Raw genomic sequence first — 12,500 nt, 5'->3', positions numbered from 1 at the left:
ATGATAAACAAGTCGCCGTCTTCTACCGAGCTGGATGTTCTTCAAAAGGCACTTGCCAGACACGCGGCAGTCTGATTTTGCTCCAAGCGATCATTGTTTTACGCTTCCACATCCCGTATGCACCACCGTATCAATACGGGAGATGCTACACCGATACCCACAAGCCTTATCGCGTATCCCCTTCGGAAAGGAAAGTGACGCCGAATAGGTCAACGACATGCTGCAGAAGGGCTTTTTCAGGAGTCCTGCAGTGCCTGGGCAGCCTCCGGTTATACACGTCAAAAGAAAGACAACTCGTGGAGATTTTGTGTCGACTACCGCCGCCTTAACGCCGTCACGAAGAAAGACGTGTATCCTTACCCACGCATCGACGATGCTGTTGATTGCCTGCATTCCGCCGCGTACTTTTCATCCGTCGACCTCAGGTCTGTGTACTGGCAGGTACCAATGCATCCGTCTAACAGAGAAAAGACTGCTTTCGTTACGCCAGACGGCTTATTTGAGTTAAACGTCATGCCGTTTGGCCTATGTAATGCTCCAGCAACCTTCGAGATATTTATGGACGCCATCCTTCGCGGTCTCAATGGGAACTTTGTATGTGTTATCTCGATGACGTCATTATTTTTGGCAGGACTTTCCGCGAGCATACCACGGCTCAGCGTTGTTCTCAATTGTACGAAACAAGCTGGTCTCATTCTAAACTCAAAGTGCCTCTTCGGTGAGTGCCAAACCGTTGTTCTTGGATATCTAGTCGACCAGGACGGCACTGACCAGACCCCAACAAGATCACTGCAGTCCGCAACTTCAAGCCACCAAGACGGTGAAGGACTTTCGTAGCTTCCTGGGCCTTTGTTCTTATTTTCGCTGATTTATTAAAAAAACCCGCATTTCCCCGAAGGGGAGTATGAGGAAGTGCGAAGCACGGGGTGATGCTATGAGGGGGCGCGCGCGACTAAACTGCAGAGCCGAGCGAAGGAGACTGCAGCGAGAGAGCACGCGCCAGCCGACCCACCGGAGGTCTGGCCGTTTTAAGTGCAAAGCACTTTTATGATGATGATGATCTGTCTTCCGAACTCGTTCCAAAGAACCCGCAACGCGTTCACTTGTTGGCGGCGTTGCGCACGCCCGAGATGGGCTCAGGTTGTTGTCGAACCCACAGTCGATCGCACACCGCGCAGCTATATCCGAAGCTGCGGTCCAGGAAGTCTCGCTTGAAGCGCGCGTCCGGCCGATCGAATTCGAGGGCCCGCGCTCGCTCACGCATCGCGCGTCCCCGCGCCAGATCGGCTTCGGGGTGCTCGGCTGTGCTCGGCCCGCTTCGCACGCTTTCGTTCGGCGTCTCGCCGCCGGCCTTCATCACCACAGGCAATGCGCGGGGCGCGCGCAGCCACGGAGCGGAGGGCGGAGCGCGCGCAGTCACGTGGGGCGTGACGTCGCTGCGCCGTTGCTACAGACGCTCCTCTCCGCTGCTCGCGCCGTTGCTATGGGACGGCGGATTCAGGGTCGCTTATAAAGTGCATTCGCACTTAAAACTTCGCCCAGCTAGCTCATCCACTGACAGACTTGCTTCGGAAGGACACCCCCTGCCGTTGGACCGCTGAGTGTGAGGCTGCTTTCGAACAGTTCAAGTTCTTGCTCACTTCTGGGCCCCTTTTGCATCATTTCGACCCGGAGGCACCCACGGAACTGCATACCGATGCAAGTGGCGTGGGCGTTGGTGCCGCCGTCGTCCAGTTTCACGACGGACGCCAACACGTCGTTGCGTATGCAAGTCGTGCTCTGACAAAGGCTGAAAGCAATTATACTGTAACAGAACTGCAATGCCTCGCAGCTGTTTTCGCCATACACAAGTTCAGACCTTATTTGTACGGCCGACATTTCAAGATCGTAACCGACCGTGATTATATATATCGGCTTGTTGGACTACGCGACCCAGCGGGCTGGTTGGCTCGTTAGTCCTTACAGCTTCAGGAATACAACTTTTCTGTTGCCTACAAGAGTGAGCGATGCCACGCCGACGCCGATTGCTGATCTCGTCTACCATCTACAAATACAAGCAACGATGACGACGATTTCGACAATTACCTTGCGACGATCTCCTTCGACTTTCCTAGCCTGGGCGTCTTCAGTCAGGAGCAGCTGCGCGACCCATCACTGAGACCAGTTATTGGTGCGACCAGTGGATCTCGACGTGCAACGCAATTCGTAATTTGTGACGGTGTTCCGTACCGCAAGAATTACTCAAGCAACTGTGCCCCACTGCTTCTCGTCGTCCCAGAACGCTTGCGCCTTGCGGTGTTCCGAGCAATGCACGACGACATCACGCCTGGGCACCTTGGATTTGCTCGGACGCTTCATCGCATCCGACAGCGGTTCTACTGGCCTCGACTGTGCAAGACGACGAACCACTACGTTGCTAGTTGTGATGTATGCCAACGCCACAAGCAACCGACTGCTCTTCCTGCAGGTACACTGCAACAAGTTACGCCACCGACTTCGTCTTTCGAAAAAGTCGGCATAGATTTGCTCGGCCCTTTCCCCAAGTCTTCCACCGAACGCCGCTGCATTATCGTATGCGTGGATTATGACACGTTACACTGAGACGATGTGTCCTGGTTCCTACTGCATTCGATTATCATCCGTCACGGAGCTCCCCGTGTGGTACTAAGTGATCGTGGCCAGCAGTTGACCGTTGACGTTGTCGAAGAACTACAGCGGCTCTGTGGGTGCCACTGTCGGCATTCCACGCCTTACCACCCGCAAACCAATGGGCTAACTGAGCGCACCAATCGTACCATCATAAACATGCTTTCAATGTATGTATCAGTGGATTATAAGAACTGGGATGCCGTACTACCTTTTGCAAGTCACCAAAAGAGTCTGCAACCCATTGCAGACTCTTTTAGCACTCATGTATCGGTTTCTTTTGTTTTCTTTTGTTCTTTGATGCTCCCCTTACTCAATGCTCCATCCACATGGGGCCTGTAAGGTACTTTTAAATAAATAAATAAATAAATAAATAAATAAATAAATAAATAAATAAATAAATAAATAAATAAATAAATAAATAAATAACGTATGCCTTTAACACCGCCAAACACGAAGTCACAGGTTATACACCTTTCTTTCTGCTGTACGCTCGTCATCCTCGAAGTTTCCTCGAGACCGTGCTTCCTTTCTCGACTAACGAAAACGCAAGTGTCGCGCCGAAGAGGCACGTCGACTGGCCCGGCTCAAAACTCTGTCGTCCCATTCCCGTGCTAAGGCCCGTTACGACGCAAGACATCTGCCAGTCACCTTCGGAACAGATGATCTAGTGTCGCTGTGAACACCATTAAGAAAGCAGGGACTTTGTCAAAAGCTTCTTTCTAAGAACATGGTCCATTCGTCATTATCAAAGGCTTGAGTGAGGTCACCTACGTCATCGCAAAAGTCACAGCTGGCAACCGCCGTTCACGCAAGACGCAACTTGTCCATCTTGCACGACTGAAGCGCTACACTCGGCGAGCCCTCTGACTTGCTCTCTGAGCTTCGTCTGGCCCCGAGGAAAATGTAACACGGCGCTTGAGGAGCGCGAAAGAAGAACGAAGAAGTAGAACGGGCGAGAGGGATTTGATGATCGGCAGCATCTGGCCGTCCCTTGACTTTTGCCTGCCGCTTCGTTGACCTCGTTGTAAACCCATATCATCCGTAACAATATAGCAGACTCAACAGTACAACTCTAATTTCAGAGCAAGCATCATCGCAGGGTCGAAAAACTTCTCACGAGATCCCTGCGCAGAGAAGCGCCAGCCGAACCGTACTAAAAATACCTTCAGCGTCAGCAGGGGCGTAGCCAGGGGGGGGGGGGGGGGGGGTTCAACCCCTCCCCCCCCGAAATTTTTCAATTTTGCTTGCGTATATATACACGCACACATACAAACGCACGCACGAACATACAAAAAGCATGGTTGAACCCCCCCCCCCCCCCGACAAAAATTTCTGGCTACGCCCCTGAGCGTCAGAAACGTTACCAAGCGTCGTTATTATTGAACCTAAGCTTCAAAAAAATTAATCTATGCAAACCGAAATAGATGCAAACCCACAGGCCTTTATAGCACGAAATTCACTGATAATTACGATACTCCCTCATGCGAATTCTGAGCGCAGCTTTGTGTTGAGGCAACGCCAACTGTGAAATTCTGGCTATCCGCAGTTGTAGCATTGCAAGATTCTTTACGTATTGCCACAGAAAGTACCAGTGCTCGAGTGCTATGCACACCACTCTGTGCAATGCAGGCGTCGCAAACCAAGCGAAACGCCGACATCCTCGTCACGAAAAGCGAGACAGTCGCAGTGCACCTGCCAGCCCTGCATTCGCACGAGCTCCGACCGAAGGGCGAGCGCGCGCGAAGGAGGAAGAAAGCGAGGTAAGAGGCCACTGGCTCGCGATATCGACGGACTCCGCAGTCGCTGTCTTTCGTCCTCGTTCGCTCTATCGGTTACGCCGACGACGCCAGCGGCGACGCCGATCAACGCAGGAACGGGCACCTAAGAGCTGCACTCTAAAAGCACAGCGCGTTGCGTAGAATGTCGTGGACTGGAATCGGCGTACAAAACTTTAGAAGTCAGTTTCTCGATTATTTGAACACATCTAATTCTCTTCATATTCTTCATTAAACTAGTGCTTGCACTATTTCGCTTTCGCAATTTGTTTATCAGGGCTACCTTTCACGAATGAACAGCGCGTACATCACCTCAGCTGTGCGGCCGTCGCGCAGAAAGCGTAAATATGCCGGAGCGGAGGCGTGGCGGTGACGTGTCCAACGTTTTAAATGCGAATGCATTTCTTAGTCGGGCTATGTGAGGCATCCGGCGTTGTCCGCGCGCCTCTCCGCTCTCACTCCCTCTCCCATAGCAACAGCTGCGGGCGCGCGCGCTTATCCTCGCCCCTAGCAACCGGAGCAGGTGGTACGGGCGGAGTAGCGGAGAGTGAGTGGAGAGGAGGAGCGCGCTCTGGCGTGTGAGGGCGCTCGCATCCGAGCTCCCGCGTGTGTGGAGAGTGTGTAGCAGAGGACAGGTGCAGTGCTTCGCCGCTCCTTCTCTCGCCGTTCGCCCTCTCTCCTCCCTGCGCCACCGCCTCAATGCAGTGCGTTTGAAACGCGTTTGTGCTGCCTTGGCACAGCCTGAAAACAGCGCGTTCTAAACGCGTGTGTGCTGCATTGAAGGCGGTGGCAACATCCCTGAGGTGATTACGAACGCACGTAGGAAGCGTTCGTTGAAAGAGGCGCCCAAAAGGGAGACACTTGAGCGCGTCGATTTGTCCAGCTTTACGCCATTAAAATTACTACGCCGTGTACTCTCGGCGCAAGAAATGCATTCGCATTTCCTCACGATTCCCTTCGGGGAGGTGAGGGCATTTTTGTAGCGTTAGCTACACTTGCCTAGCCGGAGCCAGTTTCGCGTGGGTCGTCATGAGCCGTGCTGCGCATGCGCGAGGATGAGTGCGGAACCGGCATCTCACGCGCTCTCATCACCGCCGCTGCTGGTGGCGGAGAGCGAGAGCAGTGGCGTCGGCCGGGCAGACATACTGGCGCCGGCGCGTGCGACTCGCCGCTGCTGCTCTGCGCATTCGCGAGGGCTGACGTAGCCATGGCGCGCGCAGCTATTCGCCTTCGCTGTGCAGTCGCCGTCTGACAATGCGCTGGTGCCGCTTGATAGCGCCTCTGACTGGCGTTTGCAGGTGGGTAACGCCATGGAGGAGAGCGCAAATGCTGCTCAACGGCGCAGAAGAGCCGAGAAGCTTATGTCATCGGATCCCGAAGTAGTTTCCTGGCAATTAGTGGTTCAGCGTACGAAGAATGAACAAAGGAAGGCTAAACGGGCTGCGGAGACACTGGAGGAAAGGGAGGAACATCTAGCAAAGCGGCATCGCCAGGATGCTGAGCGACGTGCCCGACCATCTCTGCAGCAGCAACAACAAGACGCCGTCGATGACGTCAAGGCTCGCCGATCGACTGCTTATACTGTGAAACTTAACGAAAGCGCCAGTGCGACTCGGACCTTCGACACGGACTCCGTAAACACTCCGTTTGGATACGTGTGCGACGTGTGTGAAAGACTATGGCACATGAAAGACTTGACGCCGCTAAGTAGTGCCATGCGTGAAATGTTGAGTTTAGTGGCGGCGCCTGAGTGGGGTGAAACCGTGGCGCGGGTTTGTACAACGTGCAATAACTTTCTCGTTAAGCAGAACATTCCGCTCTTTAGCGTTACCAATGGGTATCGTTACCCGGCCATGCCGCCAGGTCTACCGCGGTTCTGAACGATGTCGCCGAATGTGTGTCATTGGAGCAGCAGTAAGCATGACAATCAAGCTAATCCTAGACAATATGGAAAGCTCAGAATAATCAGCTGAACCTTTGCTAACGCTACGTATATCCTGGCATAGCCGAGCTAAGCCACTGCAATTTTTTTAGAGCCAATTCAGTTTCGCAGCTCCGCTGGCCCCGCTCGCGTGCCGGCACAGGCGGCCGACGCGTGAACTTACGGCGCTGCTGCTCCATTTTGCTTCACTTGCCGTAGCCCCCGGGATCGGATACAGTAACGCACCGTTGCTTTCAATGGCGCGTTGGCGAAACTAATCGCGGAGGCGACGCACCTGCCGCAGCGATCTCAGACGCGCGCGGAGTAGCCGCTTGCGACGCGTTGCGCGTTTCTCTGTGCTCGCTTTCTCCGTACTCCGTGCGTGATTGTTTGCGAACGGTGATCGCTTGGGAAGCAGTTCTTTCGATTTAGCACGTGTGAAAGGGACAAAGCTATGGAGGAAGGAAAAAGAAAGGAGGGAGGATGACGTCACGCAGCCAGCCTTGCCAAGCCAATCCGTTTTGAAGCCAGCAGTGTCGGCCCAGCACGTGACCTTTGCGTCATGATCACCCAAGAAATGAGGTTTGCCGAGACTTCGGGTTATGGCGCCCAGTAGCTTTTAATCGAAGCGCGCTTGTTCGGCGCAGACCAGCCGGCGGTTCAAAAACAGAACTCCGCCGGTAGTACTAAAACCTACCGCGCGCTCTGACGTTTTGATCACGTGTTGGGCCGACACGGTGGGCTTCAATCGCGTGACGTCATGTTCCCTCCTTTGTGTTTCCTTCCTCCATGGACAAAGCTGAAGAATGTCATCTCTTCGCGCGTGTTGCGCGAGCGGCTCGGAAACGAAAATTGGTCATCACTTCTCCGAATCAGGGCAGGGACTTGCAAGAAATATCTTCTGAACGCCAATCCCACCAGAATCTTGAAGACTAACTTCGCTACAAGTCGCCTAACCGAGCTCAGGGAATAAAATCAGGTACCTTGATCAACCATAGTTCGCGTTCTACGCCTTTGTCAAGAAATGAGAATTCGCCCGAAAATTAACAATGGTCCTCTGTTTTACGACTTGCTTAGTATGACAAATGTAAGTCCATGAGCCAGTGTCATTTTCGCCTCCACAGAAAAAATGCTACCGCCGTAGTCGTGATCGATCCCGCAACCTTCGGGTCAGCAGCCGAGCACCGTAACCACTGTTCCACCGTGGCGGCTAAACACAGGTTGACGGCGATGGAATATCCGTGCGAGAGGACAGCTATAGTCGGGTACAACTTTAGAAAAAAGGAGAGGCCCCGCCCATATGACCGAAGCGCGGCAGCCGATTGCCTCCGCGGCAAAGAAATAGTCCCGCTTCTTTTCCTTGAGCGGAGGCACCGGCCGTCCGGCTCGTGACGTCAGTCTAGAGCGCGCGCCCATTGGTGGAAGCGCGTGTGCATCCGCCTTTGAGGTGCAAATGCCGCTTTTTTCTAAAGTTGTACCCGACTATAGACATGTGAGATTGTGCCATTATTATAGGTCACGTTTGATTATCTTTTGATGTTCCTGGAGCTTAGCTTGCGAAATAACCGCTGTTTAAAACAGTCGAGATTATTGAAAAAGTTTGTCTCGGAATTTCGGCTGTCGCGGCCGCCGAAAGCTGCAGCGCCGATAGGTCACATGGGTGTTGCAGCAGACGACGCGTGAGGCATGATGCAAGATTAGTGTGCCTCGATGTGTGCGCCCAAACGCGCAACAAAACGCGTATCAAGGCACCCTATGCAAGATGGAACTGCAGCGCCGCTAGTTCTTGTCTCGGCCGTCGCGTCCACTTCGGAGAGCAACAAGCGTCTATGGGGAGCTGCGAAACTGATCTGGTTCTAAAAAAAATCACAGCATATCCACGGAGTGAATGATGATGAGTGGGCGAGGCTGCGGAGGTTCATCGGTAAACCGTGAATCTTCCGTGAATTCCGCCCAGTACATCATCACCGACGTGAGATCGGGCGCGTTTATACTAAAGGTTCGATGAGTTATGACGACTTGCAGCTCACTTTAATTTTACATGTACGCTGTGAATTTTCATTGTTTAGAAAACCATTGCTTTAGAAAACATCTGGCGTCTATCGTTAAGCAGCTGGCGTCTTTTAACGCGATAGCGTTAGAGAGCTCGTGTCGCAGAAATTCCGCCGTCGGCGTCGGCACCGTTGGTTGTGAGCGAAAAATCGTCCGTGAGCGAAAAATCGAGAAAGAAGCAAATAAAGTAAAGAATACAATGTTCGGTCCCATTGAGGATCGAACCCGGGCCGTTCGCGTGGCAAGCAGGTGTCCTACCACAAAGCCACGATGTTTTTTTTTCTTTATTGCACAAAGCCACGATGTTACTTGCAGCTGTTGCGGAAAAAAACACTACATAAATGCCATGTAGTGAAAGGATTTGAATGGCGCAGGCTCTCTCCTTAACGCATTTTGTTGGACAGGTGTCACGACGAAGACGAGTCCATTCGGCGATTTGTAGGCGCATTTGGGAGGCCATCAAACTACGTCGAAAAAGGCCGGGATAGTGCATCCATCGCCGCTAAAAACACACACGAACTTTCAAACAGCTCTAAAAATGGACAACTATGCCCATTTAGCGGAAAACATATCAAGCCACCACCGGCTTTCCAGAGGAGGCGTTGATCAAGCAAACAGCAAACGCTAGATAATGTGCTGCCGTCTGTGATGCATTGCGAGACTCTTCATGGCCTCCGAGATGGCAAGCGCGCGGCGTCTATCTTGGAGGCCATGCGACTCTTGTTTTAGATCAAAAACCTGTATGTACCATTCGCGCGCGCGCGTGTGTGTGTGTCTGTGTGCGTGTGTGTGTAACAATACACATTAATAAGTATGTACTTACTGGTTGAAGTGCGCACTAGGGGTCGGATTTCGCTATTGCGTTCAACTCTTAAAGGCGAAGCTTAAGGGTCCCCCAATTTTTTCGTTTTGCTTTAGAAACATCTGGCGTTCTTTCGTTTTGCTTTTAGAAAACATCTCGTCTTTCGTTGGTTTATTTCATCAATCAACGGCGTTTTGAACAAAATTTTTATTGTTTAATCACGCACAGGAGAAATCTCACCAGGCACTACCTTGGAGGTAAACAATGGCTGCTAATGGGAATGAGAGACAGAAGAGGTCGGCTTTTAGCTAACACTTACACTTCTACTTCTACTAACGTTTCCTACTGGAACATGCCAATGGCTGCTAATGGGGAATGAGAGACAGAAGAATTCGGCTTTTAGTTAACGCGCACGCTGCGAATTTTTTATTGTTCAACAACGCACAGGAAAAATCTCCCACCGGCACCACCTTGGAGGTCAAGATCTGGTACTACCGTTACGACTGGTTACGCACTACTACGACTACGAGGGACGAACGGGTGCCGCCTTAAGGAGCTTCGCCCCTAAAACGTTGGACATGTCGGCGTCATCGCCGCGCCGCGACGTCATTGCCCTGCCCATTTGTCACTCTCACCATATACTGCTCTAAGCTTGGCCACAACGAACGTTTGAGGCACGGTAACGCTGTTCCCTTAACACCCGCTATCACGTAACGCTAAACTAAAATTATGTAATGTTAGCTGTCATTTTGCTGAGCTTTTGTTGCGTCTGTTAACGCAATTCCTCGCCATACATAACGCTTTTATAGGGTATTTTTCCGAAGAATATTCAAGCACTGGCATCACTTCGTGGTAGAGCCTTTGCTTGCCACACAGCATGCCTGCCTTCGAATCCACTTCGAGCGCGGTGTTTGAAGTATCTCTTGCTCGAGTGTATGTAAGGCGTGGTAATCCGCACGCAGCGTTGATCCGCACTCACATTACGCATGCGCGACTCTCCTCCTTCCCTCTCTCCAACAGCTGCGCGTTACTCTCTCCACTTCTCTACCAGCACCTGCTTGCGCTTCTCCTGCGTTCTCGCTTCTGCTCTCACGGCGCATACGCTACTCTCCTTCTGTAGTCTCCTCTCCTTCAAATAGTAGAGCGCTGCGCGCGTTCACTCCAGCGCTTGCCTCAGTTGGCTCCTCTGAAATGCGAGCTCGACATGCCGAAATTCTCTCCTGCGCAGCGCCGCGATGAGGGCCAGCGCATGCGCGCCCCTCCCCCTCTCTCTCCTCTCCTACGCAGCCTCTCTCTCGCGCGCCTGTCGACCGCGTTCCCCGCACGCCCTGTGAGAATTAACGGCCAGGCTAGAGGGAAGACACGACGCGCGTAGTGTTCCTCTTCGCGTTCCATGACGCGAGGTCGGTAGCATGCCCAGCGAACGCCAACGGAACGCGATCGTGCAAGTGCTCCGGCTTCGCATCGCCTCATGGTCCCCTTTAGCGGGAGATGGTGTAATTTTTTTCTTTTTGTTCTCATTGTGCCCAATAGCTGCGACGGACACCGGCGGCGGCGGACAACGTCGCCACCAAATCGGCTGTTTTGCGTCGATAACAGCTTACGCTGTAAAAGAAATCGTTTCAAACTACGACCCCTTGCTCGGCAATTTCATTTCGATGTTCATTACGTGAGCTGCGCTCTTTATCAGTAGTGGGACATTGATGAGAGTGGCACAGTCAGCTTTGCGTGTTAGCGCACATGTCGGCCTAATTTCCACCATGAATGTGTAAGTTGAGCCTGACTAAAGAAAACTATGTGTGGCTCACATGTGTAAAAAAAGAAAATCCGGCTTCCAGTGGCGTGAATTAAGTGAATTAAGCGTGAATTAAATGTGACTTAACACCTAGGCGACCAAGTCTCAGCATGCAGAACCAGTGATGACGTCTGGGTGACCCAAAAAGAACAAGTAGGGATGAACAATGCAATCGACAGAAAACATCGATGTAATTCAATGACTGTCGTACGAGACCGTACAAGGCTCTCCTCAGCGTACATTTTTTATATCTTTGTAATATGACAGCCTCGTCACGCACTATTTCACAGAATGGTCGACAGGCAGGCCGTTGACGGTGATGAGGTGCCACGTTTAATGGGAATCTACTTGGCCGTGTATGAGAAGGTGATGATGGCGAGCAACAGCAGGGCCAGCGTCCAGACGACGTTGGCGGCGACAGCGTTCTGTACTTGTCGGTTGGCCATCGTGTAATTGCGCAGCATGGCGCCCCGAAGTCCGTGCACGGGCAGCGCCTGCGGGACCGCGTAGCTTATGGGCCGCAGCACGGTCGGCGTGCCTTCCACCGGCCACAGCACGCCTGCGCCATTCACAGTCGAGATGAGAAGAAACCGAAAGAGCAGATATCGCCACGGAAAACACAACTGACGCCCAGCAAAGTTAATCAATAATTATAAGAAAAAACAAAACTCGCATGGTTCCTTTTGTGCATGCGGCTAAGACAACTCGAAGGCGAAAGCATCGGTGTGGCTATTTCCCCACCCACTCTATATCCACGTTCAATGTTCAAAAATCAACTATCACGAATGTCACTGCCACTAATCAAGTCTCAATTATTTAATTTCGCCAATTCACCCAGTACTCACTTAATTAGATTTGTCATCATACAATAAACCAGGCGTCTCAAGCTCACCTCAGCTAGCGGGCCGCAGTCACCCAATTTAGGGCCGGGACCGTGAAGATGGCTGGAGCGGTTAGAGGGGGTAAGGTGGGTGAGGGGTTGAACAAAATGTCAACCAACGTTGTCATATTAAAGAAAGCCTTTTTCATTTCTCATATATGGGTGATTTCAGAATAGGATATGGCGTCAGGATTCGAACAACACATCGATACCAATATCTCCAGAATGACCGGAATGACTAAAATCTGGACGACGATATTGAAATTTAGTCTTCCGTTCCACGGTTTTGTTTCAATGCATAGTGACCGCACGTGGTGCCTCACGAAAAAGGAAGAAATGCTTGTGATCAGTCACGTCTGTGTAGTTTACCTGAGCAAAGCATTATTAATCGCAACATGGCCGTCGGCAACTTTGGGCCTATAAGAAATCACCTTTTGAGCCAAGAACATCCGAAGAGAAAGCCGTCCGTCGGGGCTTGTCCGCCAAGCATGCAGTGTGTGGGAACGGAACGAAAGCGAAATAAAAATCCACAGCATATCCACGGGGTGAATGATGATGAGTGGGGCGAAGCTGCGGAGGGAATCATCGGTAAACCGTGAATACTCCGAGTAATTCGCCCAGTATAT

The 12,500-nt window shown here is 51.9% G+C and overlaps 1 protein-coding gene across 1 annotated transcript in view; it reads right to left on the bottom strand.

Moving 5' to 3' along the window:
- Positions 1-11,254: 11,254 nt before the first annotated feature.
- LOC119385431 (ABC transporter G family member 23-like) overlaps positions 11,255-12,500 on the bottom strand; it is a 97,470-nt gene continuing 96,224 nt past the window's right edge. Inside the window, exon 16 of the mRNA XM_049413989.1 lies at positions 11,255-11,553. Within this exon, the coding sequence (XP_049269946.1) occupies positions 11,339-11,553 (215 nt within the window). The 3' untranslated portion in view covers positions 11,255-11,338. The remainder of the gene's footprint in view (positions 11,554-12,500) is intronic.

This window comes from Rhipicephalus sanguineus, chromosome 3, assembly GCF_013339695.2.
Source record: "Rhipicephalus sanguineus isolate Rsan-2018 chromosome 3, BIME_Rsan_1.4, whole genome shotgun sequence".
In the NCBI taxonomy this organism is placed as follows: Eukaryota; Metazoa; Arthropoda; class Arachnida; order Ixodida; family Ixodidae; genus Rhipicephalus; species Rhipicephalus sanguineus.
This window is presented reverse-complemented; position numbering and strand designations above follow the sequence as displayed.